At 40.0% G+C, this 26,062-nt stretch overlaps 1 protein-coding gene across 2 annotated transcripts; it reads right to left on the bottom strand.

Moving 5' to 3' along the window:
• Positions 1 to 320: 320 nt before the first annotated feature.
• Positions 321 to 25,819, bottom strand: LMNB1 (lamin B1). Of its 2 annotated transcripts, none has more exons than XM_085213539.1 (11): positions 25,247 to 25,819; positions 16,643 to 16,799; positions 15,371 to 15,496; positions 12,435 to 12,605; positions 10,963 to 11,088; positions 7,919 to 8,139; positions 6,658 to 6,883; positions 5,251 to 5,355; positions 4,730 to 4,849; positions 3,950 to 4,045; positions 321 to 1,218 (listed from the first exon to the last, which is right to left on the bottom strand). In XM_085213539.1, exons 1-11 carry the CDS (start codon positions 25,783 to 25,785, stop codon positions 1,177 to 1,179), a joined length of 1,929 nt encoding a protein of 642 aa, XP_085069665.1. In that variant the 5' UTR covers positions 25,786 to 25,819; the 3' UTR covers positions 321 to 1,176. The 2 variants fall into 2 exon arrangements, with proteins under 2 accessions (XP_085069665.1, XP_085069666.1); XM_085213540.1 differs by having other exon boundaries at positions 321 to 1,242.
• Positions 25,820 to 26,062: the final 243 nt, after the last annotated feature.

Here is a 26,062-nt window from a genome sequence, read left to right on the forward strand (position 1 = left end):
GAAAGACACTAAAAACTTCTGTTTTTCAAGAAACTGATAGCAAAAAAGCACAATGAATTCCCATGCTTCTGGCCATTAAAAAAACCTTCAGATCAAGACGAAGATAACTACAGAAACAGTTATGTAAACTTAGAGGCCCAAAAGAATTCATTTTTGAAATATCGATGTGTTCCTTATTATTTTAAGAGAAATCTTTACAAATCAAGTGCCACTGTTCCACTTACATGCAGGTTTTTCCAAGTTCAAATCCTATCAGTTCTAAATATCTAGCAATCATTCAACTTTTAATTCCATTTTATCACAAAACAAATTTCAAGACCTTAATATGAAGTATCATACTTTATTTATTCTTTATTCAAAACTTTCAAACAGTAAATAAATGCAGAAAGAATTGAAACTTTCCACACTGACAGAATTACAGTTGTTTTCCATAGAAACAGAGTAGATTTCTAGAAGACTTGGATCTGATCCTAAAAACTGTAAGCAAGCAAAGCAATCAATACTAAAATTGACTTTGTTACAAAAAAACCATGTAAGCAAATTTAAGCTGATACACTACCTTAACAATACAACTAACACGTTTAACATGAATCCCCTTTCCAGAGTAAGAAACCTAAGCAAAGTAGCAATAGAAAGTTGTTTTTTTTTTTACTGCATCCTTCATGAATTGAGTGCTTACATGATTTTACGGTTTATCCCCTTTTTTCTTTTTTAGAAAAAGTCTATTTTCTATAAGAAAGTTGTTCGTCTTTGATCGCGCTTAAAAGAAGTCTTCAGTACAAAAAGAGTTCATAGTATTGAAAATGCCTTTCCCTTCCCAAATAGCACCTAAATACAAAGAAGTCAACAATAGATGGCTGGAGAAAAATCAATCCCTGGAATGCAGAAACTTCTAAAGTTTCTATTTAAAAAGACTGGCATATAAAACTATGGGTAGGGAATGTCATTTTCAAACAGTACACAGAGTTCAGAATCACCAGTTCATATCCTAACAGCAAGCTACAGGTACAGTTTCTTTTACAAAACTTCATTTTCAATGTCAGGAAATTAAGGCCATTAGACTTTCAGCTTAAGAACTTACAGAAATAAACTACAAAAATACACTGTGCTTCTGAGAAGGCTATTCTGTAGACAGTGATCACCATTATTTGAAGAACCTGGATGACTGGAAAGAGTTTACATGATCGCACAGTTTCTGTCAGATTTCCTTGGTCTCTCCTGTTACAAACAGAAAAGTCATGACTGGAAAAAAATCCAACAGCAAGGTATTCAGGAATCAGAAACAGTATAATTATATATATAACACCTATTATCAGTGTATAAAATTACTAGCCTGGTATGGTCTAAGCAAGCTGTAATACAATGTCTTGACCCTATGAAGTAAAGGAATGCTAGATATCCTGTTATACGAGGTAATGGAAGATGGGCACCACTGTAAGAGACTGAGAAGCAAGTGAGAAGCAAATAGTTGGTAGAAGAGTAAAAGGAGACTACCACAGTAATGATATGAGAAACAGTTGGAGGAAGGAGCCTTGCAAGGCAGGTATTCCTCCAGACTGATCTCATTATCCTGTGAGGATTACGCAGAGCTGCTGAATTGCAACAAGCAGATTTAGTGGGGAAGGAAGAGATGTGGCAAACTACACCTGTACTCACTTCAGCAGAGACAGAAAGATAGCCACTGAAGCCCCTCCGGCCCACTTCCAGAATACATTAAATCTTGAACTGTTCTTGTGCAGGGGTAGAGCCATACCTCAATCACAACATTAGAGGAGGCCTGGCAGACATCTGAGACCTTGGATTCATTTCTGAAACATTCTGAAGAAGCACTTTACTTCTCCTTAAGGGCCACAAAAACAAATAAGGCAAAGGGCTGCCCTTTCAGATGTGCAGATCCTCCACAGCAGGAACAATCACTGCTGGATCCAAGGGTGAGAACTGTCTCTTTCTATCTGTATTTTTATTTCTCTCTTTTTCTCTCTCTTTTCAAGTTTTATTAGAACAGATGCAAGTCAATTCATCACAGCTTACCACTAAAACTACATTTCTTACATAGCACCAATAATCACATTCCCTAGAAAATTTGAAACTACTCTTGTTTGAATAAACTCGTTAGACTTACTGGTTCTGTTTTAGTATCATCTTCGCCTTCTTCCTCATTCTCAAACTTTATTTTCTTGCCCTGAAACCATCTGTTGTCATTTTACCTTACTGTGCCCCAAGGACACCTCACACCTTACGACTTCCATACTTACCCAGGGTATCTTGAAGTCAAGTCATGACAATCAGAAATAACAAAGGTCATACTGGACTTTATAGCTAAAAGCATCATTGAGATTACACAGCTGGTGAATACAGTAGTGAGCATATACAAATACCTCAGAAATTTTTATATTAAAAAAATCCACTGTAGCATTTCTTTTGCTGAAGAGTTAACAATGCTTTAGCTGGAGAACACACTCCAGAAACCACAGCTATCACAAGAAGCACTTCAATTCTGAAAAACAGTAGTAAAAGCTTACACCTATATCCAGTGCCACTATGATACAACTCAGTTACAGGCCAAAAACATGCCTGGCAAAGAACATGATTTCTCAAGCAATCAGCTCTCTTCATTTTTTCCTGCAGATTTACATACACAACTTTAGTTACTGTTCTACATTCACTCTCCTGACCAATGTTAATACCCATAATAACTGGAAAATAAGTTTTAGCTGAAGGAGCAAAATATCTACAAGATGCATGACCAGCAGGCCAAGGGGGGTGATCGTGCCCCTCTGCTCTGTGCTGGTGAGGCCTCACCTAGAGTACTCCGTCCAGATGTGGAGTCCTCAGTACAGGAGAGGCATGGACCTGTTGAAGCACACCCAGAGGAGTGCCACAAAAATGATCCAAGGGATGGAACACCTCTCCTGTGAGGAAAGGCTGAGAGAGCTGGGGCTGAACAGCCTGGAGAAGAGAAGGCTGCGGGGAGACCTGCGAGCGGCATTTGAGTATCTAAAGGGGAGCTACAGGAAAGAAGAGGAAAGACTCTTCAGCAGGGTCTGTGGTGGCAGAAAAACGGAAATGGTTTCAAGCTTAAAGTGGGTAGATTTAGGTTAGATATTAGGAAAAAAATCTTTTACAGTGAGGTGGTGAGGCACTGGAAAAGGTTGCCTAGTAATGTGGTTGATGCCCCATCCCTGCAGACTTTTAAGGTGAAGTTGGATCAGGCCCTGGTCAACCTGAACTGGCTGTAGTATCCCTGTTCTTTGCAGCAGAGCTGGACTAGATGGCAATCAGAGGTCCCTTCCAACACTAAGAAATCTATGATTATGTGACCTTGGCCTTAGAGGAACTTATTTGTCCATTACAATTACTGTCTTTTTAGAAAAGCTACTTGGTTAAAGAAGTAACACAAAACTCAGAATGCAAACTACTCAGTACACTGTATCGGAGTATTCTCCCATGTTTCAGAACATTTTATACTGCCACTGCAATTTCACACCTTTGCCTTTAGAGTTGCATTTTTTTCATCATGCCTGACATTTTCTCTCCTAGAGGAAATGAAAGATGTAAGTTCCCTAAGTAAGCAACTACAATTTTATGTGAACTAACTGAAGGCAAATGGCATATATTATATGGCATATATTTCCCTCAGTCCAACTGCATCAGAAAGTTTAAGAAAATATCCCATATCTAAAATTTCAAAATTTTAAGTTTAAAAATTTTTTCGAATAGTCCACCATCATGGGAATACATGAAGAATTCTTCCTACTAATTTTAATAATTCTAAAAAGTTATGTTTTAATTCAATTACTGATTTAACAAAACAAAAACAAGAGAACACCCATGCTCAAACAGTTATGATACTTGTGTAAAAAAAAAAGAAATCACTGCTTTTATCTTTTCCTTTTCTATCTAAGCAAATTTGTTAAGACAGTAGTTTTGACAAGTCTTAACAAAATACCTGTTGGTGGATAACAGCTTCAAGAATTTCTTCACCTTCCTCCTCTTCCTCTGCATCTACAGTTGTTTTAAAGACAGTCCTTCTCTGAGCAACTTCCTGCAAGAGGTACATTTTTAATAATTGACTCTAAAGAGCTGATGATTATCTATTTGTATTTTGAGAAAGGGGAATGCCACCTGTTCAGACAGCTAACTGCAGAGTTTGTCTATGCAATGCAGCACGTGGAAGTATATAAACAGCATTCCTAACACTTCAGTTTTAAATCCCTTAACGATTAAAAAACTTCCTAAAAATGCACATGTCAAGCCTTTTTTTCCCGTAACTATTACAAGAAATTTGTATTTTATTATTTTACTTCAATTGCTGCATGTCATAGTCACTGATCTACTTAAAATTAACACTTATTTTCCTAACTCCTCATTAACACAGTTTTCATGGGAACAAAATAAAAACAGAGCACTGAAAAGTTCACTAATATCTTTTACCTTCAAAATTTAGGCACTCCCCATCAGGGAAACGTGAGAACAAATCATTCTCTTAGCAAACAAGGGAGTATATAAAATTTGTAAGCTTTCTCAACACTGCACCCCTATATTACAATTAAGTTCAAGAAAAGTGCATAGTATGCTTGGCTAAAAGCAGCAGGAGAAAATTTTACTACACTCTCACATGCACTGAAGTACAAAGAACTAACAGTAGTTCTACCACTGTCTTTACAAGACTAGATGCTGGAGTGGCAATATAGTCAAATGCAAGTTTGACACATCTGAGTTACTTTACCTGCCCCTGAGAATTTTTCAGCACAACTTCCACATCTTCACCAGTGCCCCAGGAATTCTGGTTCCTCCAGATGAAGTCAGTGGGAGGGCTAGCAGTTACTCCAGCATTTGCAGCCCAAATCTGTTCAAAGTCACAAATGAATATTACTTGCTAGTCTTACATAATTCACTTTCATTTTAGGCAACACCATTGAATCTCTTCCGACTAAGAAAAAAAAAAATTTTTTTTTTAAACATTAAAATATCCTTCCTTTTTTTCTTTAACATGACACTTTTGAATATGCAAATGCACCAACTTACAGTCAAAATTATTGCTGTATATAGAAAGTAAGTTTCTAAGAAATGTGGCTCTGTTCACTAAAAATTACCCTTCCCAACATATGACAGAATGAATGCTAAATAACAAATAACTGATTTTTTTTCTGAACATTTGTATAGGAAGGACAAAATCAAAACATTACTGACATACACGAATTGACCTAAAGCCAGTTTGAACTGAACAGTTGAAGCTTGACAACTTACAGTAACAGTCTGTCCTGCCTTCAGTACATATCTTGAGGTATATCTGTAAATAGCAGAAGTGTCTCCTATTTTTCTGATCAATTCCCAACCTCCCATAGGTTGATCCTAACAAGAAGGATAAAAAGTTTCTGTGAGCAGTTATTGTGTTAAACATGTAGGGTAATTTACACACATGGACATGATGCATATAAAATTTTTGATTTGCCTTCAGCACATAAATAGCTACAGTTTTAGTCAAGCTGATCTTTTCTTATTCCAGGTTAAATTTCAATACATTCCGCTTTTCCATTCTGATGTCACTTTTTTTTTTGAATTAGTGTTTATTAGTTTGCTTCAGGTTTTATTTTATACCTTAGCCTACATAAATGCACAAGTATTAAACCTTACAAATCTTACACTTTGTCTAGCACTCCTGATTATTCCCACATGCAATTTAGAACACTGCACTACAGACTGTTGCTCAAAACTATATGTCTGGCTAAGTGCAATAACTGTGAATTATATGTGGCTACCTAGAGCTGATGACTCAGCTATGGATAAACATATGTATAGCTAGAGGTCACCTATAATAGAAGGGAATCCCATATGGTACAATGCAGAGGGAAATTACTGAAAAAAATGGTTAGGGAAAAATGGGAGGTCTTAACACACTAGGGCATGTTAAAGTCATCTTTACAAACATTTAAACAACACAGGATTATTTTTTTCTCCTTAAACAGAAGTTAAAAGTCATATCATGGGAGGGACCAATTTAATGCAACAGTTGATATCCTTCAAACAAAAGTACAAGTAATAGTCAAAACATTTCTTTAAGCGAAATGCCTTTAAATATGGTTCCACTGTCCCACTGATGCAAACTATGCAAACTGCAGCCTATCCACAGAAAAATAATCTGGAGAAGTTCTGGAATGAGCACATATGCTCCTTCCAAAAACTGCAAATGCAACCAAGGAAAGAAGGAAAAGTATAACTTAAAGACGACATACACAAGTATTAGAGAGTGTCTCTAACTAATCAGTTAGACCTTCACAGATGTTTAGATCTTCATTCTGCATCAGTGCTATTTCTTTTGGGCCTTCTTAAGGCAGAGAGAAACTTCTGAAGATAAGAAATAGTGCAAATTGAATTTAGGCTATCAATGATAATCATAACTGTGAAGCCAGATCATCTGGCAAAGCAGAACTCTAAAGAATTTGGCACCTTGAAACCATTAAAAACAATCAGGAAGTTGTTACCAACAGAGAATACGGTTGGAAAGAACATTCTGTGACACACTAATTTTTAATGGCCCTCATTTATAGAGCCTTAGTTCCAGAGTCAACATTAAGCCTGAGATGTGATATGGTGCTGAGAAAGTCTTCTACCTAATCAGCCCACTGTAAAGACATGATATGAGCACTTTCAAACCTGATCAGAGGTGTTCTTCAAGCGGATGAATTTTCCATCAACATCAATCTCCTCAATAGAGATATTTCCAGTGGCAGAAGCTGAATGGGAGATGCTGAGACTACTGCTGGCTTCAGATTCTTCCACATGAGTTCTCTTCCTCTTTCCTCTGGTGGTACGTACACTATGGCTTGATGAAGCTCGTGAAACTGCCACTCGAGAAGATGGGCCTGAAGGAAGTCTGAGCCTAAATTGAAGAAAGAATCAGAATCACAGAACTGTAGAGGTTGGAAGGACCTCTAGAGATCACTGAGTCTAGCCCTGTGCAGAGCAGGCCCCCTTACAGCAGACTGCACAGGTAGGCATCCAGACAGGTCATGAAATCTCCAGTGAAGGAGAATTCACAACCTCTCTGGGCAGCCTCTTCCAGTGCTCCATCAGGAAGTAAAAGGAAACAAAACAAGTTATTCTACCCTCATTTAAAAACTTTCTCCATATCTTCTCCTGTTCCCATAGAATTACATAGCTAAAGGTAGAGGAACATTGTAAACAAAAAACATTACATCAGAATTGAAGCTGTAACTACTTTTGACAACATTTTAATTCTTCAAACAGCTCATTAATGCTCAGGGACATGAAGTACAAAAGACTACTATATTAACATCATAAAATCATCTGCGTATGTTTACTGCACTCCTGGGTAGCTGTACTAAGTTCAAAAAAGCTCACAAACAGCAACTTATATTAAATTTATATTAAATTATATTAATTTATATTAAATTTATACAAAAACATCAGTGGCAAAACCACCACCATTGGTACTTCATCCCCACACAGAAGAATTAGCTCAGAGGAGAGGAGTGCCAGTAAAAAAAAAAAAAAAAAAATAACACAATTTCAAATAACTGTGACTTGCCAAGTCAAATTTCTCAGTGCTGCTGAACTCCGTAGTCAGGTGTAGAAATTGTAGTTATCTGATGAATTAGGTTATCACAATAGCTATGACAGTATCAAATTAATCCATGCTTAAAGCAACTTGTGTAACAACTCAGGGCTACGTCTCGATAGAGGAATAATATCTGTATCCTTGCAGAACAGTTGGTCAGATACTCAAGAAAGTTTCTCTCACAGAGCTAAATGTGTATCAGACACAAGGATGCAAAGAACAATGCTTTGTTAACAGTAGTAAAGGGCTTAATGAATGCACACCCAGTAAGAACTGCCTTTTAACAGTTAGACAAGCAAGCACACAGTGTCACCATGTTGCCACGTTCTTTCATACCTCTCCTCTTCACTCTCCAGCAATTTCCGGTATGCACTGATTTCCGTATCAAGCGCCAGTTTAACATCCAGAAGTTGTTCGTAGTCACTAAACTGCTGCTGCATTCGATTTCTCATCTCTGTCACTTCTCTCTCATTCTCAGCCAGTATTCTGCGGAAGTTTTCCTGTTCCTTGGACAAGGTGTCCTCAAGCTCATGCACTCTATCTTGCCATGCTCTACACTAGAAAGCATTGAAAAACAGTGATCTAAAGGATAGCTCACTCTAATGTCAAAGCACTGCACTATTCTGGTAATCTGAAGTTCAAAATACCAGGCTAGGCATCCTCTTTCTCTCTCTCCAAATTCAAGCCCACACACATTCATCATCCTGTTCTCCATGTTTTCTTTAACACCTTAAGTCCCAATGAAATTTGCAACATATTTCAGAAGGCAAACATTTTCACATTTCAGAAAAACGAATTCAGTGTTACCACAGCTGAAGAAGAATGGAACTAAAAAGTCAGCGTGTTTAAAAATAACACTGGGTAGGACACAAAGAAAATGAGCTTGGTGAACTTCAAAGCTTGTGGTACATAACTGTTTTTCAGGTCTCAAATGTACGTTCCTTGCCTCAGTTTACTGCTGCCAATTCCAAGTTCTTGAAGAAGTTTGTCTAAAGGAATAGTGAATACCAGCATTCTCAAGGTCTGCTGAAATTGCAGTGGCAACTGGTCCACAGGGAAAGCTAATTTGCAAGGCACTGGCACAGGCTGCCTAGTGATGTGGTTGATACCCCATCCCTGGACTTACAAGGTGAGGCTGGATCAGGCCTTGGGTAACCTGTTCTAGCTGTGATGTCCCTGTTCATGGCAGCTGAGTTGGACTAGATAGCAATCAGAGGTCCCCTTCCAACTCTAAGGATCATAGAATTCTACAATTCTATGATCTTAATATTGTATACGCAGAAGGGAATACTTATCAAAGAATAACTAAATCATGACACTTTTAAGATCTACTTTCCCTGAGTGCATTTTTTCAGCCCGATGTTCTCTGAAATACTTTAATTGAAGGAAAAAAATAAAAACAAAATCAATGCTCTAAGACCATCTTGTCTGGTTAAATCACCAAATTTGCTGTGAAGGCACACTACTCAGAAAGTCATCATAGTGCAGGGACAGCAAAACAAGCAGCCTACTAGGCTGATGCAGAGGACCAGTGTAACTAGATGCTGCTCTTAAGACTCAGATGGGGCTTAGTGTTTCGCAGACGATTACAGAATTTGCTGAAATTCACAGCACATACCTCTGCAGATTTAGAAGTTTTCTAAACTTAACAGCCACTTTAAGTTAGCAATATGACACTGATATTTAACTAAGGTTAGAAGGAAAAAAACAATACATTGACTGAGCTATCAGAACAATGACAATCACAATGTAAAGGCAGAAATAAGAGCTAAGTAGCCAGAAGCCTTAACCCAATTCTTGTGCAACCTCATGCACACTGATTACACAACCTGACCTATTTTACAAAATAATTTTACTGTATAAACTGGGAAGACTCATACCCAAAGTTGTTTGGAAAGTGCATGAATATTCTTCACCTGAAGTACACTGAATTTTGAAATTCTATGAGCCTACTATACAGTAGCAATGCAATTCAAAATTCATCACTAATCATAGGAAGGATGAAAACAAAAAATTACTAATTATTTATTGGAACAAAATAAAGTCTTCACCGCAGTCAGCTGATAAGTACGGTTCTGAAATGAGCTTCATAGCGAATATTAATATCTGACCAGCTTTTCACTCCAGATTTTCCAGCACACATGACTATTTTGATCAAGTAAACTAGCATTGAATGTGTGACTTTCGTAGGTTCTGTCACACTTCTACAAGCATGATCTATAATACTGTGACCTGACACTACGTCCATTTAGCTTCAGCTCTACAAACCTCAAGTGTAGCTACTTGATGCATTTCTTCCTCTAATTTCATCCCAATCCTGGCATGATCATTCAATTTCATAATTTTTAAAATAGCTCTAGATAGTAAATGGGTCAAATATGGAAGAAGATATCAAGCAGACTGTTTATTTTAGCTCTGGCCTGCTGAATACTGTACTAAAGCATTCAGATGCTGAAGAAAATAACTAAATTGTTTAGAATGTCAAGAACATACAGCTTGTGCTTAATACTGTCTTATCTAGAAAACAAAGAAGGGTTTTTGCACAGTTCTTACAAGACCTTATGTAATAGGATCAGATCCTTACTAGTACTACAAAAAATTTTTCAGTTTTCTCTACATTTGCTGGTACTAAATTGAGATGAACTCTTGATTCCATTAAGGGTGGAGAGGTGTTGCAGAGATCTAGGCAAATTAGAGAGCTGGGCAATCACCAGATACACAAAGTTTAACAAGAGCAAATGCTGCAAATTCTGTGAATCCTGCACTAGGGAAGGGGCAACCCTGGTTATACATACGGACTGGGGGATGAGTGGCTAGACAGCAGCTCCACAGAAAGGGATCAGGGTGTTCTGGCTGATGGCAAGTTGAACAAGAGCCAGCAGTGTGCCCTGGAGCCCAAAGGGCTAGCTCTGCCCTGGGTGCAGCCACCAGGCCCTGTGCTGCCACCAGGAAAGGAGGAGAGGGGCTGTCCTCTCTGCTCTGTGCAGCCTCACCTCCAGCACTGCATGCAGATTTCAGCATCACAATATAAGAACAGCATAAAGCCATTAGGAGTGTCCAAAAGAGGGCAACAAAGACTGTGAAGGGTCTGCAGGGTGAGGTGTGTGAGGACTGGCTAAGGTCAATTGATTTGTCTGGTCAAGAGCAGAGGCAGTTGATGTGATGCTTCATGGCAGCCTACACCTTTCAAATCCTCTGTAGCACAGAAGATCAATTTTGTCTAAAGAAGACATTACAAAAATAAGTTCATACAAAACAACAAAACAAAACAAATTCAAAACACAATGATTAACATACTTACAAACTAAGGGAAAGAATGAAGTCTTTTACATTAAAAATCAACGATTATTAAGACTGAACAGACATGAAAAGCTTGTTACCTCTTTCTGAATATTGGTGATATAGGAAGACAGTGATTCAATTCGCATACGACTTTCACAAAGTTCTTCTCTTATTGTGTTGGCTGTACAACTGTGCATCTCAGATGACTGTCTAACATTTTCAAGCTGCAATAGGTAAGACATCAAATTCAAAGTATTCACTTAAAATTCAAAGTATCTTTAATCAAAAGAAAAAACCCCGTTTCCAAACAAAACCATATACAATATGAAGATGCAAGAGTTCCTCTCTCCAGTTCTAATATATAATAAAACATCTCTCTCTTCAGGGGTTAAATGTGGTAGTTCAATTACCATGTTGGATTGCTCTATCTAAAAAACACAACCATCCAAACATTTATTGTAGGATTAACTCAACTCATTAAAAGTTTCCCTTGAAGACATTACTTAAACTGGAATGCTAAGTTTAGTTTTTACTAAAAAAAAAAAAAAAAACAGTATGTATCTTTATGTATTTAAATACTGTTTTTTAAGTATGTCTGAATAGACACTAAACTGAAATCACTGATTTTCTACAGAAGCGAGTAAATAACTGATGCTGATTATCAGACACATGAGCACATTAGTTACATGCCTTAAGATAACAGGTACCAATGCCATGAGTCACTGCTTCTTCATTTTAATTTATTACATCAAGTTCAAATAATTTTGTTTTTAGACTGTTTAAAACATCCAAAAGGAAGCCTCAATTAGAAAAGATTTTTCAGATTATAGGAAGATTTTTGCTAGATCTTATCTAAAATAACTTCTTTTCTCTAGATTTTCCAAGTCAGGCTGAAGCCCTAAAGATAAGCAACTACACAGTTCTCCAACTTTGTTTTTAAAAATACTGAACGCAGTTCTGAAAAACATTAAGTGCAATAAGAAGCCACAAGAATCAGGTTCAGTTGAGACATCAGGATCCTTCCTTACAAAAATTACAAAAATGCTGAATCGCAGTAGAGGAAGGAAATGATGAAGTATAACTGATCTCAGTTTGAGTAGAGTTTCATCCTTCTATAGATGCAGAAATGACTGGGTGTGGTCAAGGTCTCCACACAAGAATTTTGATATATACTGTCTAGGGATTTGGGAGTGCTGTCTTCTCAGTAAGCCATGCTACAGATTAAGCTTTACACAAAATACCAAACACTACACTTATTATTTGATTTGAGACTGTTCTGTTTATAATAAACACAACTTTCCTTGAATTCAAAGTAATCTCAATACAAGTCTTCTTCCACATAGTTCGTTTACACAGTGCCCTCTATACCTATTTTGTTGTGCTGTTTAAGTTTTAACCCTGCCTCCAAAATGAAATCTACAAATGCAGATTTACCTTCAAAAACATGGTGATTTTAACCCAAATGCCAAAATGAAATCCTCTGAAATCTAAGAAATTGTGTTAGGATATCCCTCCATTAAACAAAGCAAAATAAAGTAAATCAGACAACTGCATGAAAGAACATTCTCACCCTGTTACTATAAGCCTGTCTGAGCTCTTCTTTGTACAGTTTCATTTGTGCATCATACTGTTCTCTTATTTCCTTCAATGCTTGGGCCAGTTTATACTGATATTCTGTTTGACGCCCAGAGTCAACTTCAACTAAGAGACTTTCATGTTTTCTTCTCGTCTCCTTCATTTCCTAAGGAAAATAAAAAGACAAAATCACCATTCAATAAATGAGAAAAAGCAAGTTTTAGTATCCGATTATCCAATGAGCAGATGGTAATAGAAATTTCAGCTAGTCTTGTGAGTCTTTATTAGAGAAGTTGAGGACTTCACACTAGGTATGAAGGGGGAGGGGGTTAAAATTAGGCTCACTAGTGATGAGCCTGGGGGAATGACATCAGGGTTGGGAGTAAAGCCAACAGCTGAGCTGAAATGCATCTACACCAATGCACACAGCATGGGCAACAAACAGGAAGAGCTAGAAGCCATTGTGTGACAAGCAAACTATGACTTAGTTGCCATTACAGAAATACGGGCAGATTGTTCACATAACTGGAGAGCTGCAACAGATGGTTATAAGCTCTTCAGAAGGAACAGGCAAGCAAGGAGCGGATGGTTGTGTGGTTCTCAGTATTTGAAAGTGTTTTGATGCCGTAAAGCTTGGGGCTGGGAATAATAAGGTCAAGACTCTATGGGTAGGGATCTAGGGAAAGGCCAAGAAGGCTCTCATCTTAATGGGGGTCTGTTATAGACATTCTAACCAGGATGAAGAGACAGACAAGGCATTCTACAAGCAATACAAGAAGTCATGCAATCACCAGCCCTTGTTCTGGTGAGGGACTTCAATTTCCCTGATTTATGCAGGAAATACAACATAGTCCAGAGGAAGCAGCATAGCAGACTTGAGTGTGTGGAAGATAATAGCCTGACACCGCTGGAGCCTACCAGGAGACCTGCTCTCCTAGACCCACTGTTCACAAACAGAACGACTGGTGGGAGATGTGGTGACTGGAAGCTGTCTTGGGAAGAACAACCATGATATCATAGGAGTTCTTCATTTTTGGTGAAGTCAGGAGCAGGGGGTCAGCAGAACTGCTACCCTGGACTTTCAGAGGGCAGATTTTGAGCTGTCCAGAACATTGGTAGAGAGGACCCCTTGGGAGTCGGTCCCAAAGGATAAAGAGGTAGAGGAAGGCTGGACATTCCTCAAGACGGAAGTCTTAAAGGTGAAGCAGTAGGCTATTCCCCTGTGCCACAGGATGAGCCAGCAGAGAAGACAATCAGCATAGTTTAATAGGGAACTTTTGCTGAGATTCTGGAGGAAAAAAAATTACCTCCAGTAGAAGAAGGGACAGGCAACTCAGGGAAAGTACAAAGTTGCTAGGATATACAGTAAGAATACTAGAGAGGCAGAAGGCTAGTGTGGACAACCTGGCCACTCTAGCATAAGACAAAAAAAAAAAAAAAAGCTTTTACAAATACATTATTAGTAACAGGAGGGTGAAGAACAATCTCTGTCCTTCAATGCATGTGGCAGGGAAGAAAACCACTGATAAGGAAAAAGCTGATGTTCTCAATGCCATCTTCGTATCTGTCTTCAATACTCAGACTAGTTATCCTTGGGGCACTCAGCTTCCTGATGGGGACTCTGGGATGGAGAGTTGAAAAAAGACCCAACAATTCAGGAGAAAACAATTAGAGACCTACTATTCCATCTGGACTGCCACAAGTCCATGGGGCCAGATGAGATCCACTCGAGGGTGCTGAGAGAGCTGGCAGAGGTGATTGCCAAGCTGGTTCCACAAACTATCAGGATTCCTGGTCAACTGGAGAGGTCTCAGAGGACTGGAGGCTTGTCAACATGAGGGAAGGAGGTGGATGAGGGAAAGGCTGTTGATGTAGTCTGCCTAGGCTTCAGAAAAGTCTTTGACACCATCTCCCACAGTATTCTCCTGGAGAAGCTGGCAATCCATGGCTTAAACAGGTACACTTTCTCTGGGTTATACACTGGCTGGAGGGTCAGGTCCAGAGGGTGGTAGTGACTGGACGTAAAACCAGTTGGCATGCAGTCAAGAGCAGTGTTCCTCAGGGGTCAGTACTGGAGTCTATCCTGTTTAATATCTTTAATGATTATTTGGATGAGGAAATTGAGTGCACTCACAGAAGGTTGCAGATTCTACCAAGGAGTAGGGAAGTGTTCATCTATGCAAGGGTAGAAAGGCCCTACAGAGGGATCTGGTGAGGCTGGATCACTGGACTGAGGCCAAAGGGATGAAATTCAACAAGACCAAGCACTGGGTCCTGAACTTTGATCGCAACAACCCCAGGGAACTCTTCAGGCCTAGGGCAGAATAGCTGCAAGGCTGTGAAGGGGAAAAGGATCTGTGGGGTGTTGGTCAATACTCAGCTAAACATGAGCCAGCAGTAAGCCCAGATGTCCAAGAAGGCCAACAGCATCCTGGCTTGGTACCAGTATTGTAGCCAGCAGGACTAGGGAGGTAATTATCCCCCTGTTCTTAATACCAGTGAGGCCATACCTCAAGTACTATGTTCAGTGCTGAGCCTCTCACTACAAGATAAAGGCCATGGAGTGTGTCCAGGGAAGGACAATGAAGCTGGTGGTGAAGGGTCCAGAGCACAAGTCTTATGAGTAGCAGCTGAGGAAATGAAGACTGTTTAGTGTGGAGAAGAGGAGGCTTGGGGAGACTATCACTCTCTAAAATGACCCAAAAGGAGGTTGCAGTGAGGTGACATGACAACCAAAGCTATTTCATCATTTATAAGAGCTCTGAGTTCATGTTATTTGCCTGTAATAAAAAGATGAAAACCTTCCAGATACAAGAGAAGTAAATTCTGCTCAGAATGGGCATTCAAAAAGTTATTCTATTATTCCAGAATGACCCTTCAGTTATCCTCTGTCCTTTAAAAATACAAATATTTTACACCAAGAAAATTTACCTCCTCATACATATTCTTACGGAATTCCAAATCCTCAATGAGGCTCTGACAACGATTTTCAAAATCCACCTTCTGTAAAGTTTCATCTGCAAGCTCTTTCTTGGCCGTAGTTAAAGAAACCTCAAGCTTTAGGAAAAAAACCACAAAAGCTCAGCACGATTATGTAGCAAAACTCGCATAATACAAACAACTCATCTGCCTACTGATACATTAAATAGATATTAAGATTGAGGTTGACAATCAAGTCTAGTATTTAAAAGCAATGATTTTTTTCTCCTTTGTGATTGCTTGCACAAGTGAATTATAGATTCTGTAGACTGATAAGATTCATGCTAATGATAATTACTAAACATCTTAACAAGCCTTCATTTTTTCTACTTGACAAAGAACAGCTTCCTGGTTTCAGATGTCTCCTAGACTCATGCAAGGCATTTTTTTGTTGGTTTTGGTTTTCTTTTTGCTTAAAATCACAATTAAGATACTTCAAAGGGTCAACAAAACTGTAAGGTTTTTTTACTTGCTATCAGATGTCCTGAAGACAGAGTGCCACAAACAGAACTATAAGGAATGAAGAGAATCACAAATTTAAAAGTAGGAAGTACTTTTAAGTTCCAGCATTCTGACTCAACTGCTTTCAGGAAGTATCTTCAGGAAGAATCAAATACACGTTCTCAATACATTTTTCATTACCCATTATGAAAGACAACTACAGCTTCTTTCCTTCAGCCATCTCTCATTGCTTCATCAACCCTTTTTTTTTTACTAAATAATTATTCCAGTCTTCTTAAGGAATCTTCCTTGCTGCAATTTAAAGCTATCAGCTTTTGGTTGGTTTGGACTGGCACAAACAACTGACTGTAGCAGTCCGTTAAGTGAAGGCTACAGCTCTGCTCCCTACAGTAAGTTCATGGTCCATTGCACTTTTCAGATTCTTTCTGGAAGAACAGTACTGAACCAGTTACTCATCTATATTAGTGACCTCAGTCACCCCCAAGAAGCAGTTTGCCAGTGTTTTAAGTCTATTTTCACCTCTTGATATGTTCATCTACAGAACTATGATCCCTTATACTCTGCCAAGCCTGGAATTTTAAAAGCACTCTACCATTCATGCTTCTAATAAACTGAACCATACTGAACATACACCTATTCAATAGTTTTGTTAAATTCTGATCGCAGATTTTAAGTTCTAGATTTGCATTCTTGTTTTGGCTACAAAGTTGCATTTTACCACAATGACATGCAGTTCCTTAGTTAATTATTTCTGCTCCTCACCTCCACAATTTGAGCTCTTAAATCCTCAACTTTTTGTTCCTGACTTCTCTTATCACTAAGAGCTGTGGCCAGCGCAGCTTCCTTAGTATTTAGCACTGCTTCAACCTCTTGAAGTTTCGTTTGAGCTGCATTAAGATCAGAATCCTTTTTTGCACAGCTGGAATAAAACAGAAAGCAGTAAGGAAGAATAGAAATACCCCAAGGTAGACAAGAAAAACAAGGTGCAATCTAAACACTTTATTCATTTAATTTACTTTTGTTTAAACAAACTACTTAGTTCTGTTCTCTTATACTACAATTACTTAGTACTTCATTTGAACTGTAGAAACTTTATTATAGAGGAAATTGTGTGTCAAGGGATTTTATAAGTGCTGTATACGTGGAAAGTGGTAACTGGTTTATTAAAGTTGCCTTTCGTTTTCTCCTTCACAAGCCACTGTAAAAGTGTTCTACCCCCAGAGTTTTAATAGGTAGAAATAAGTTTCTCCCACCAATTGGCCCTTTCCATACGGTGGAAACAAATAATCCCAGTAGCCCTTTTCACCCACGCAGGAACTTGTGCAGATCTACAGTCCACCCTGCAACCAGTCCTCTTTCAACTAACAAACCAGCTTCTAAATGAAAATTGAGGTTCACTATGTATAAGACAACACTCCATGAACAGAAGCTGTAGTATAGCAAGTTATTTTGCAACACCCTTCTAATCACACATCATGGCTAAATTCCACAGGTCAGAGAAAAGATACCCAATATTTTTTACATAATAGTCTGCCATCAACAAAACTGCACTGGTGATGAGGTAGAAGTGTCTTTATTTTTAAAGAGGCCAACATTGTTTTCAAATTATTGTTCAAACTAGTTGTCAGGTCTATATAGGTGCCCAAATGGAATTATTCTCTAAAGCATATGCAAACAAAGCAACCAAATGAGAAAAGTAAAATAATTCTAAAAGTTGAAATATTTCCTCTCTGGAATATCCATACTTCTCAGGTGAAGGAAGCAGCACATAGAAATACTAAATATTTATAGTCAAGCCGTAAGCCACACTACAGGAATAAATGGATTAGGACAACAGCTAGCAGATGTCAGTTACCACATTTCCTTGGGGAAAAAAAAATAGAATTCACAACACTAAAAAGTGGAAGCTAGAAACCAGTAAAGACTCTTAAGAACTAGATCCTAAAGGTCAGAGCATGAATACAGCCAGTACTTTCCAAATCAAAGTACTGCACTTACAAGCATCAACAGCAAAGCTTCTCAGTAAAATGAGACCAGCATCAGATCAACACACAATTTTGAAAAGGAGAAGCTTAAATTTAAGTGGCTTTTCCAAGATTACATGCAAGTACACGCAATTACTCACAATTTCCAAGACAAAAGGGTACGCAGAAGGCTCACCAAGAAGTTGTATGAATCATTTTGGAGGAGATTTAGGCCGTACAGCCACCAGATGGCGGGCTTTATGTAACAGACTTAGCCTTAAGCCAAACCCATCTCCTCCGAATGACACAACACACACTGATGTAGTACACAGCACAACAGACACAGGCTACTCTAATCTCAAACCTGTTTTCGAGCATTTATTAACATTTCTGCTGCTCAGTGCGATCCACTTGCTCAATGGTGTTTTACATATGAATGCTCATACCCAATACTTGGGTTCATCTATCAGATCACAGAAAATAATTTAGGTTTTGGCTACATGGGTTCCTTACTTCCAAGCACCCTTTCCTTCTGAGGCAAAAAAAAAAAGGGAGGCAAAAAAAAAAGGGAGGCAAAAAAAAAAGGGAGGCAAAAAAAAAGGGGAGGCAAAAAAAAAAGGGAGGCAAAAAAAAAAGGGAGGCAAAAAAAAAAGGGAGGCAAAAAAAAAAGGGAGGCAAAAAAAAAAGGGAGGCAAAAAAAAAAGGGAGGCAAAAAAAAAAGGGAGGCAAAAAAAAAAGGGAGGCAAAAAAAAAGGGAGGCAAAAAAAAAAGGGAGGCAAAAAAAAAAGGGAGGCAAAAAAAAAAGGGAGGCAAAAAAAAAAGGGAGGCAAAAAAAAAAGGGAGGCAAAAAAAAAAGGGAGGCAAAAAAAAAAGGGAGGCAAAAAAAAAAGGGAGGCAAAAAAAAAAGGGAGGCAAAAAAAAAAGGGAGGCAAAAAAAAAAGGGAGGCAAAAAAAAAAGGGAGGCAAAAAAAAAAGGGAGGCAAAAAAAAAAGGGAGGCAAAAAAAAAAGGGAGGCAAAAAAAAAAGGGAGGCAAAAAAAAAAGGGAGGCAAAAAAAAAAGGGAGGCAAAAAAAAAAGGGAGGCAAAAAAAAAAGGGAGGCAAAAAAAAAAGGGAGGCAAAAAAAAAAGGGAGGCAAAAAAAAAAGGGAGGCAAAAAAAAAAGGGAGGCAAAAAAAAAAGGGAGGCAAAAAAAAAAGGGAGGCAAAAAAAAAAGGGAGGCAAAAAAAAAAGGGAGGCAAAAAAAAAAGGGAGGCAAAAAAAAAAGGGAGGCAAAAAAAAAGGGAGGCAAAAAAAAAAGGGAGGCAAAAAAAAAAAAAAAGGGAGGCAAAAAAAAAAGGGAGGCAAAAAAAAAAGGGAGGCAAAAAAAAAAGGGAGGCAAAAAAAAAAGGGAGGCAAAAAAAAAAGGGAGGCAAAAAAAAAAGGGAGGCAAAAAAAAAAGGGAGGCAAAAAAAAAAGGGAGGCAAAAAAAAAAGGGAGGCAAAAAAAAAAGGGAGGCAAAAAAAAAAGGGAGGCAAAAAAAAAAGGGAGGCAAAAAAAAAAGGGAGGCAAAAAAAAAAGGGAGGCAAAAAAAAAAGGGAGGCAAAAAAAAAAGGGAGGCAAAAAAAAAAGGGAGGCAAAAAAAAAAGGGAGGCAAAAAAAAAAGGGAGGCAAAAAAAAAAGGGAGGCAAAAAAAAAAGGGAGGCAAAAAAAAAAGGGAGGCAAAAAAAAAAGGGAGGCAAAAAAAAAAAGGGAGGCAAAAAAAAAAAGGGAGGCAAAAAAAAAAGGGAGGCAAAAAAAAAAAGGGAGGCAAAAAAAAAAGGGAGGCAAAAAAAAAAGGGAGCAAAAAAAAAAGGGAGGCAAAAAAAAAAGGGAGGCAAAAAAAAAAGGGAGGCAAAAAAAAAAGGGAGGCAAAAAAAAAAGGGAGGCAAAAGTGTCCCATGATGGTATGTACACAACAGAAACCTCTCCATCTTTCGAGACTGATGAGGGCCCATATCAAGCCTTCAATGTCTGAGCATCACGATAACACAGATCAACAGTTTTAATGCTGAAAGCCAGGCTAAGGCTCAGCACTCCATAACTGTCTTTCCAGCCCTAGAGTAATATGGAAAAGAGCAACAAGATCAGCAAATCCTCTCAGCATCACATGTATGCCTCACACACCTAGTAATTTCTGCCAGGAAGAACTTCAGAGTCCCAACAACAGCTAGCTTCTTCCACCACAAAAAGCTGAAGCTACAAAAAAGCTAAACCCCAAGTACTTTCTTGCTGCCATGTTCAGCAATTACCTAAAACTGTACTCCAAGCAGTCACACTCTTGAAAGCAACAGAAGTAAGAATTAATCGCTAGCTTGCCTCTTCAAAGAAGAAACCTGCTTTTCTCTTTGGACTTTGAAGTGCATATATCTATTCATCCAAGGAATTACAATTTATTTTGAAATAATGCAGAACTAAGATCTGACCAAACCCAAGCCAGTTGCTCTTTATTTTCTCTGTACTTCAGGGAGAACTTGTATTTCAGAAATATAGCCCGCATCATTTAACTCATAAACACTGCAGAAAGACTCTCAACTGCTATTACCTCACTGCTCTCACTAACAGAAGTTGCAGCCAATAATACTTTAGACAAGGCCTTGCACAAACTGCTCTTCAGAAAGTAATGCCTCCTATTTATTTCCTTGGAAACTACAACACGTACAAAGATCACAATACCACTTTATGGTAGAACAAATCCTCACTACAACCACCCTTCTTCAACACAGTAACCACTATTAGCTAATCATGAACAAGTGCCTGCTTTGCCACACATAACAATCTGCATCAGCAGAGGTGACCCAGGGGTGCAGCTGCCGCTGCTGAAGTGCATCACCCACCTCACTGTGCTCACAGCCAGCATGGTTTCCAAAAACATTCAGCAAGAGTCAATGAATGTCAGTGGGTGCCATGTTTTCCCCGTGGAAGAATTTAATGCCTCACCTTCGCTTTATTCATACTTCCATGTTGTACATCATTTTAGACAGCTCAGTTTGCTCACCATTCCCACTGTACAATTTGTACAGCAAATGAACAAGCACACAATTCTAAGGTTCCACGGTTGTGTCTGGTTACCTGTGGCATCTCATTTTAAACTAATAGAAAGCTCCCAGAATGCCACTGGTGCTACCACTGCTCTGGTGAATTATCCAGAGAATGTAAGTGTGCAGATCAGAGAAACAGACATGCCACTGAATCTCAGGGAAAGAGGAAGGCTCCCTTTTCATGCTCTTGCAACCACCCTTCCTCTTTCGTAAACTCTGAAGTTCATGAAACATCCTAGAATTTCCTGCAATTTTCTTGAATTTCTTACTAAGCTAGCTGAAAAGCTACCTTGGAAACAAAAATAATTTTATACCAGTTTTTAACCCCCTGGGATCCGATAAACCATGCACATAAAGCAGGAAACTACTCCTTTCAGGCAGCAGCTAGACCTCAAACTGAGCCTGGGCATGATTAAAGTTCCATTGAAGCTGACCAAGTGCAAAATGCCAGCAACCTAGGGAAGACCCCTTCCTTGTTTCCCAACATGCACTCATTCATTCCTGACAGTATTTAGGCAGCCACATTAGAGGTAAGAGCCGCCAGCAGTAATTTCAAGGAACACTCATTTTTCAGACAATTCGTGAAACAACTATGCGAGTGTTACTAATGATAAAGCAGATCACAGCTACTTCTACATAAGCTTACACAGTAGTACACATTGTGCTGCTCTCCACTCAAGTTGGGGAGGCATGTGTGTATGTGCAGAAACAAATCTAGTCATGCTAGTTAAGCAAGACATCAAGCATTGCTTTCCCATGTTTCTTCCCTTACGGCATAGAATACAGTAAAGCTGCATTTCAAAAGAATACAATTTACAAAGACAGAAGGGGTATCTGTCTGAAAGCATTAACGATTCTGTGTACGTATCAACACAACAATAAACACCACTGGTTAAGCTCACCATTTATGTAAATTAATATATGTAACTCGGTTCCAACTTATTTCATCAACTTTAAACAGCTGGAAATGGTAACTGTTTGAAATTTTGGCTAAACATATGACCATCCCCACCACTCACCCCTTTCTGAGAGCTGACCATGTGAATTCAAGAACTGTAACCATCAATTTTAGCAGACCCTTTGCACAAGAACTATGTAGATTAAACCGCTGCTCAAAATTCATTATTTTTACAGGTTCAAAAAGAAGATTCAAGTATAAGCACTTACAGTTCATTGAAGTCTGATGTGTTTCCATACTTATTTCCATATCTAATTATTAGATAATTCAAGATGCAGACACCTGTGATCAGTTGATTCAATCCATGAGTGGTGATATCACAGCTGCAGACTCCTTTGCCAGATGTATTTATACATATCATAATCTTGACCAAACAAATTTTAAAACAGGAGTAAAGAGTTCACAGAACTTCAAAATGATGAGAGTACAGCTCCAAAATGCTACCACATATTGAATTTTCAGTAAAAACACCACATTACAAACCTGTTTATTCAGTGCCCATAGTAGCGCTCACAAAATTTCTGCAGAACACAATGAGTTTGTTAAATAAAACCCTATGGAATGTAAAACAAAACCCAAAAACAGGCATCAAAGCTTCAAAAGAGATGAAGAATAAGCTGCGTAGAGTTGTTATTTTATCAGATGCCTGCTGTATGTTCCTACCCTGGTATAGACATTCTCATAACTTCACTATATTTGGCAACAATAGATTTCACACTTCATAACTAGCTGGAATTTGTCACTACAGTTTGATTTCCAAATTCACTGCTTCAAGTTATCACTGCAAGTAGGCACATACTTGTAGGATGTGGTTACATCCTACCCCACATGGAAAACATATGCTTAGATCATTCATTCTTATATTTCACTTGTTTAAATTGCAGTGCAACAAGTTAATTACTCCTCTCCTTATTTTGTTGGGATGACATCTCTAGGGTAGACAGAACAGTGACAGGGTTCACATTAAAGCTCAGCTGTTCCCTAGCCCCCAGCCTTCACTTCTCAACATCACCCACAATAATAGGAATCGTAGAATGGCTTGGATTTAGAAAGCACCACAAGGATCAAGTTCCAGTGCCCCTGCCACAGGGAGGGCTGCCAGCTGCAAGATGAAGAACAAGATCAGGCTGCCCAGGGCCTCATGCAACCTGGCCTTAAACACCTGCATGGACAGGGCATCCACAGCTTCTCTGGGCAGCCTGTGCCAGTGCCACCCCATCCTTTCAGTGAAAAACTTCCCCTTGACATCTGATCTAAATCATGCCTCCTTTTGTTTAAAACCATTCAACTCCTGTTCTGAAACACTTTGAAGAGTGTTAGATTAGCTGCTGAAGATTGTACCCTTAGCTCATTACCACACAGCACATGTGCACCACAGGAAACCCTGGAACAGCTGTTAGAACTTGGCTGGCAGGAATGCCATAGGGATCTTCTGAACAGTTGCTCAGAGTATGAGTTGCACACTTGCAGAGCAATTCAAGGTACAAGGCAATAACAGTTAGGTGTAATCCTAGCTGTTACCAATATTGCTTAGGCTATCACTGCTTAATCTCTTCTCAGAAATCCACTTCTGAGTAAGGATGGAGAAAGAAGACCAACTGAAAGCAAAGCAGAATAACTAGAGAATTAGCTCTTTTATATTAAAAATGCACAGAGCTAGCTGTCTGACAAAATTACTTCCTTATAAGTGACTGTACCTTACAACAGCTGATAATCAATGACCATTAAATCCTCTATCAGTATCTTTGATAAATCACAATTTCTTTCAGTGAAAATTTACCTCTAACACACTGTCTGCTTTTACAGGAAAGTGTACTTCAGTACTGGAAAGCCACCAGTGAAATCTCTGGAGGAGTTTCCTAAATTAGCTATTTAATAGTGTTATTATGCTATCTGTAGCTGTTTTAGTTTCTGTGGAAAATGACAGAAGGCATTATTTTCAGAGCAGTCCATATATTTTTATAGTGTAAGTAAACCACTACAGAAATTGGAAAGTACCTGTAGCTTTAGTTTTGTGCAATGATTGGGCAGAAAGTCAAGAAACAGAAAGATTCTTGGAATTTAAAAAGAAAAAAAAAAGAACGAAGCACACCAGAACATTCTACCACCTAAAGAAAGTAGAGTTGTGAGAACAACTAGGTTTCCACAAAAAAAAAAAATCAAATAGCAGAGAACGGATAGGTGGACTGTGACTCTCTTTGCTCAACGTCAGACAACTGAACAGCCAACCATCTGTGCTCCTTCTAGATGAGGTGAATCCCCCTTCAGCATCCAGAAGTATTCTGCAAAGCCAAAATACTTTCCCTGCCTGGTCTTCTACGTGGGTGCCCATCTGTAGCTACAGTGCACTCCCCTTTTCCATCTGTTTTTTTGTTTTTATTATGGAAGTGTACCAATGGTCACCAAAGAGTAACTAGAAGGACCACTCAATGATCAGAACCACATGTTATGTAAAAGCAAAGAGCCCAGAAGGCACTGAGCTGCCTGCAGAGATGTGGAAACAGCTGTGTGTTCGTTTACATGAGTGTCTTTTTCATTATGAAACTCAGAACTGAGACCAGATTTAAGAGAAAATCAGAATTAACTGATTACACAAGATTCTTTTCCTCAAGCTTTTTACATCAGTATAATCAGAACAAGATAAGCAACAGAATCAAGTCTGATTTTCAAGAACCAACACTTACTGGAAGAAATCAGTTCTTTGTGCAGATCTTCGGGCTGTGCCACAAAACTTGCAATTCTGAGATTATCATGGGATCGCTAAGGCTGGAAAAGACCTCTACGATCACAGAGTCCAACCGTCAGCCCATCCGCACCATAACACTGCCCACATCCCTCAGTGCCATCGCTGCTCGTTTCCAGAACACCTGCAAGGTGATTCCGTCACCTCCCTGGGCAGACCGTGCCTCACCGCGATTTTTTCCTACTACCTGGTGACAGAGCCGGCCTTCACCTGAACATTCATTAAAAAAACTTACAGAAAGTATTTATTCGGGGCTTTAAACAAGCCCTGCTTATCACACACTCGTGCCTTTCCGTCAACAGCCAACGGAAAGCGGCTTTAGACAGACGAACGCCCCACACCGACACTCAGCACCACCGCGCCGCCCCCGAGGCCGCACGGGGGGGAAGGCGGAACGGCAACCCCCCGCCCTGCCCCGGGGGCCCCGCACAGGGCTCTGCGTACGGACGCGGACTCCATACAGGGCCGCGCTGCGGCCGCGGCGAGGCGCTGCGGCCGCAGCGAGGCGGAGCCTTCTGCGCTCATTCATTCCGTGCCCGGCGGCCGCCGGCACACAACAGCCGGGCTGCGAGGGGACTTCGCGCTTTGCCCGCACCCTCCTCCCTCTACAGGAAAGGAGGATCCTGCGTCCTCCAGCCCGCTCACCTGCTGAGGACCTTCTCGTGCTCGGCGCGCAACCTGCCCAGCTCTATCTGCAGCTTGGCCCGTTCCCGCGCCGTGTCGTCCAGCATCCTGCGGGCGTCGGCCAGCTCCGTCTCGAAAAGCTCCCTCAAGCCGCTGCTCTCGCGGCTGCGTACCTGCTCCCGCTCGAAGACGCGCCGCTGCAGCGCGCTGTTCTCTGCCTCTAGGCTGCGCACCTTGTCGATATAGATGGCTAGCCGGTCGTTCAGCTGCCGCAGTTCCTCCTTCTCCTGCAGCCTCGATATACGTGTGGGGCTCAGCGTCGCGCTGCCCGCAGCGCCCCGGGGCTGCGATGACAGCGGTACGGCGGATGCCGCCATGGAGTACGGGGCGTTGCGCTGACGACGCTGGAGGGGTGGACGGGAGAAGACAGAGAACGGGCGGCCGCGTGCAGAAGCCGAGAGGTTCCCAGTGTATAGCGGCAGTGACGCTGCGCCCTCACGGGCCCCCTGCAATATGGCTGGCTCCACTCCTCTACTCCGGTTCTCTGCTCTCCCCTCCATCCTAACATCACATGGCTAGCTCTCAGCCAGTAGTGTGCTGAGGGCTGCGGCGCGCCTCGGGCTTTGTAGGCGGAGGCACGATTCGAATACCGCCGCCGCCGACATATAGATGAGCCCGCGCGCCCGTAAGGTCCCGCCCCAGCTGCTGCGCTAGGGTTCGGAACGCCCTGCATCGCGCTATCCTTTGTTGTGGCGCTGAGGGAAGGAATCCCTGTGCTGCTCCGCTCCCTGCCTGTTTGCTTTTCCCGATAGCGTAGAAGCTGCGAATTGCAATTTG

Source organism: Meleagris gallopavo, chromosome Z (assembly GCF_905368555.1).
Source record: "Meleagris gallopavo chromosome Z, MGAL_WU_HG_1.1, whole genome shotgun sequence".
Taxonomy (NCBI): domain Eukaryota; kingdom Metazoa; phylum Chordata; class Aves; order Galliformes; family Phasianidae; genus Meleagris; species Meleagris gallopavo.

What these genes read in the sequence shown, in the direction of transcription:
- LMNB1 (XM_085213539.1), bottom strand. Translation starts at nt 25,785, where the DNA reads ATGGAGGGGAGAGCAGAGAACCGGAGTAGAGGAGTGGAGCCAGCCATA. An exon ending in TAAGAGCTCAAATTGTGGAG is followed by an intron (nt 15,497 to 16,642) that starts GTGAGGAGCAGA and finishes TTTTTCCTAAAG; the next exon opens with CTTGAGGTTTCTTTAACTAC. An exon ending in GACAGGCTTATAGTAACAGG is followed by an intron (nt 11,089 to 12,434) that starts GTGAGAATGTTC and finishes TACCTATTGCAG; the next exon opens with CTTGAAAATGTTAGACAGTC.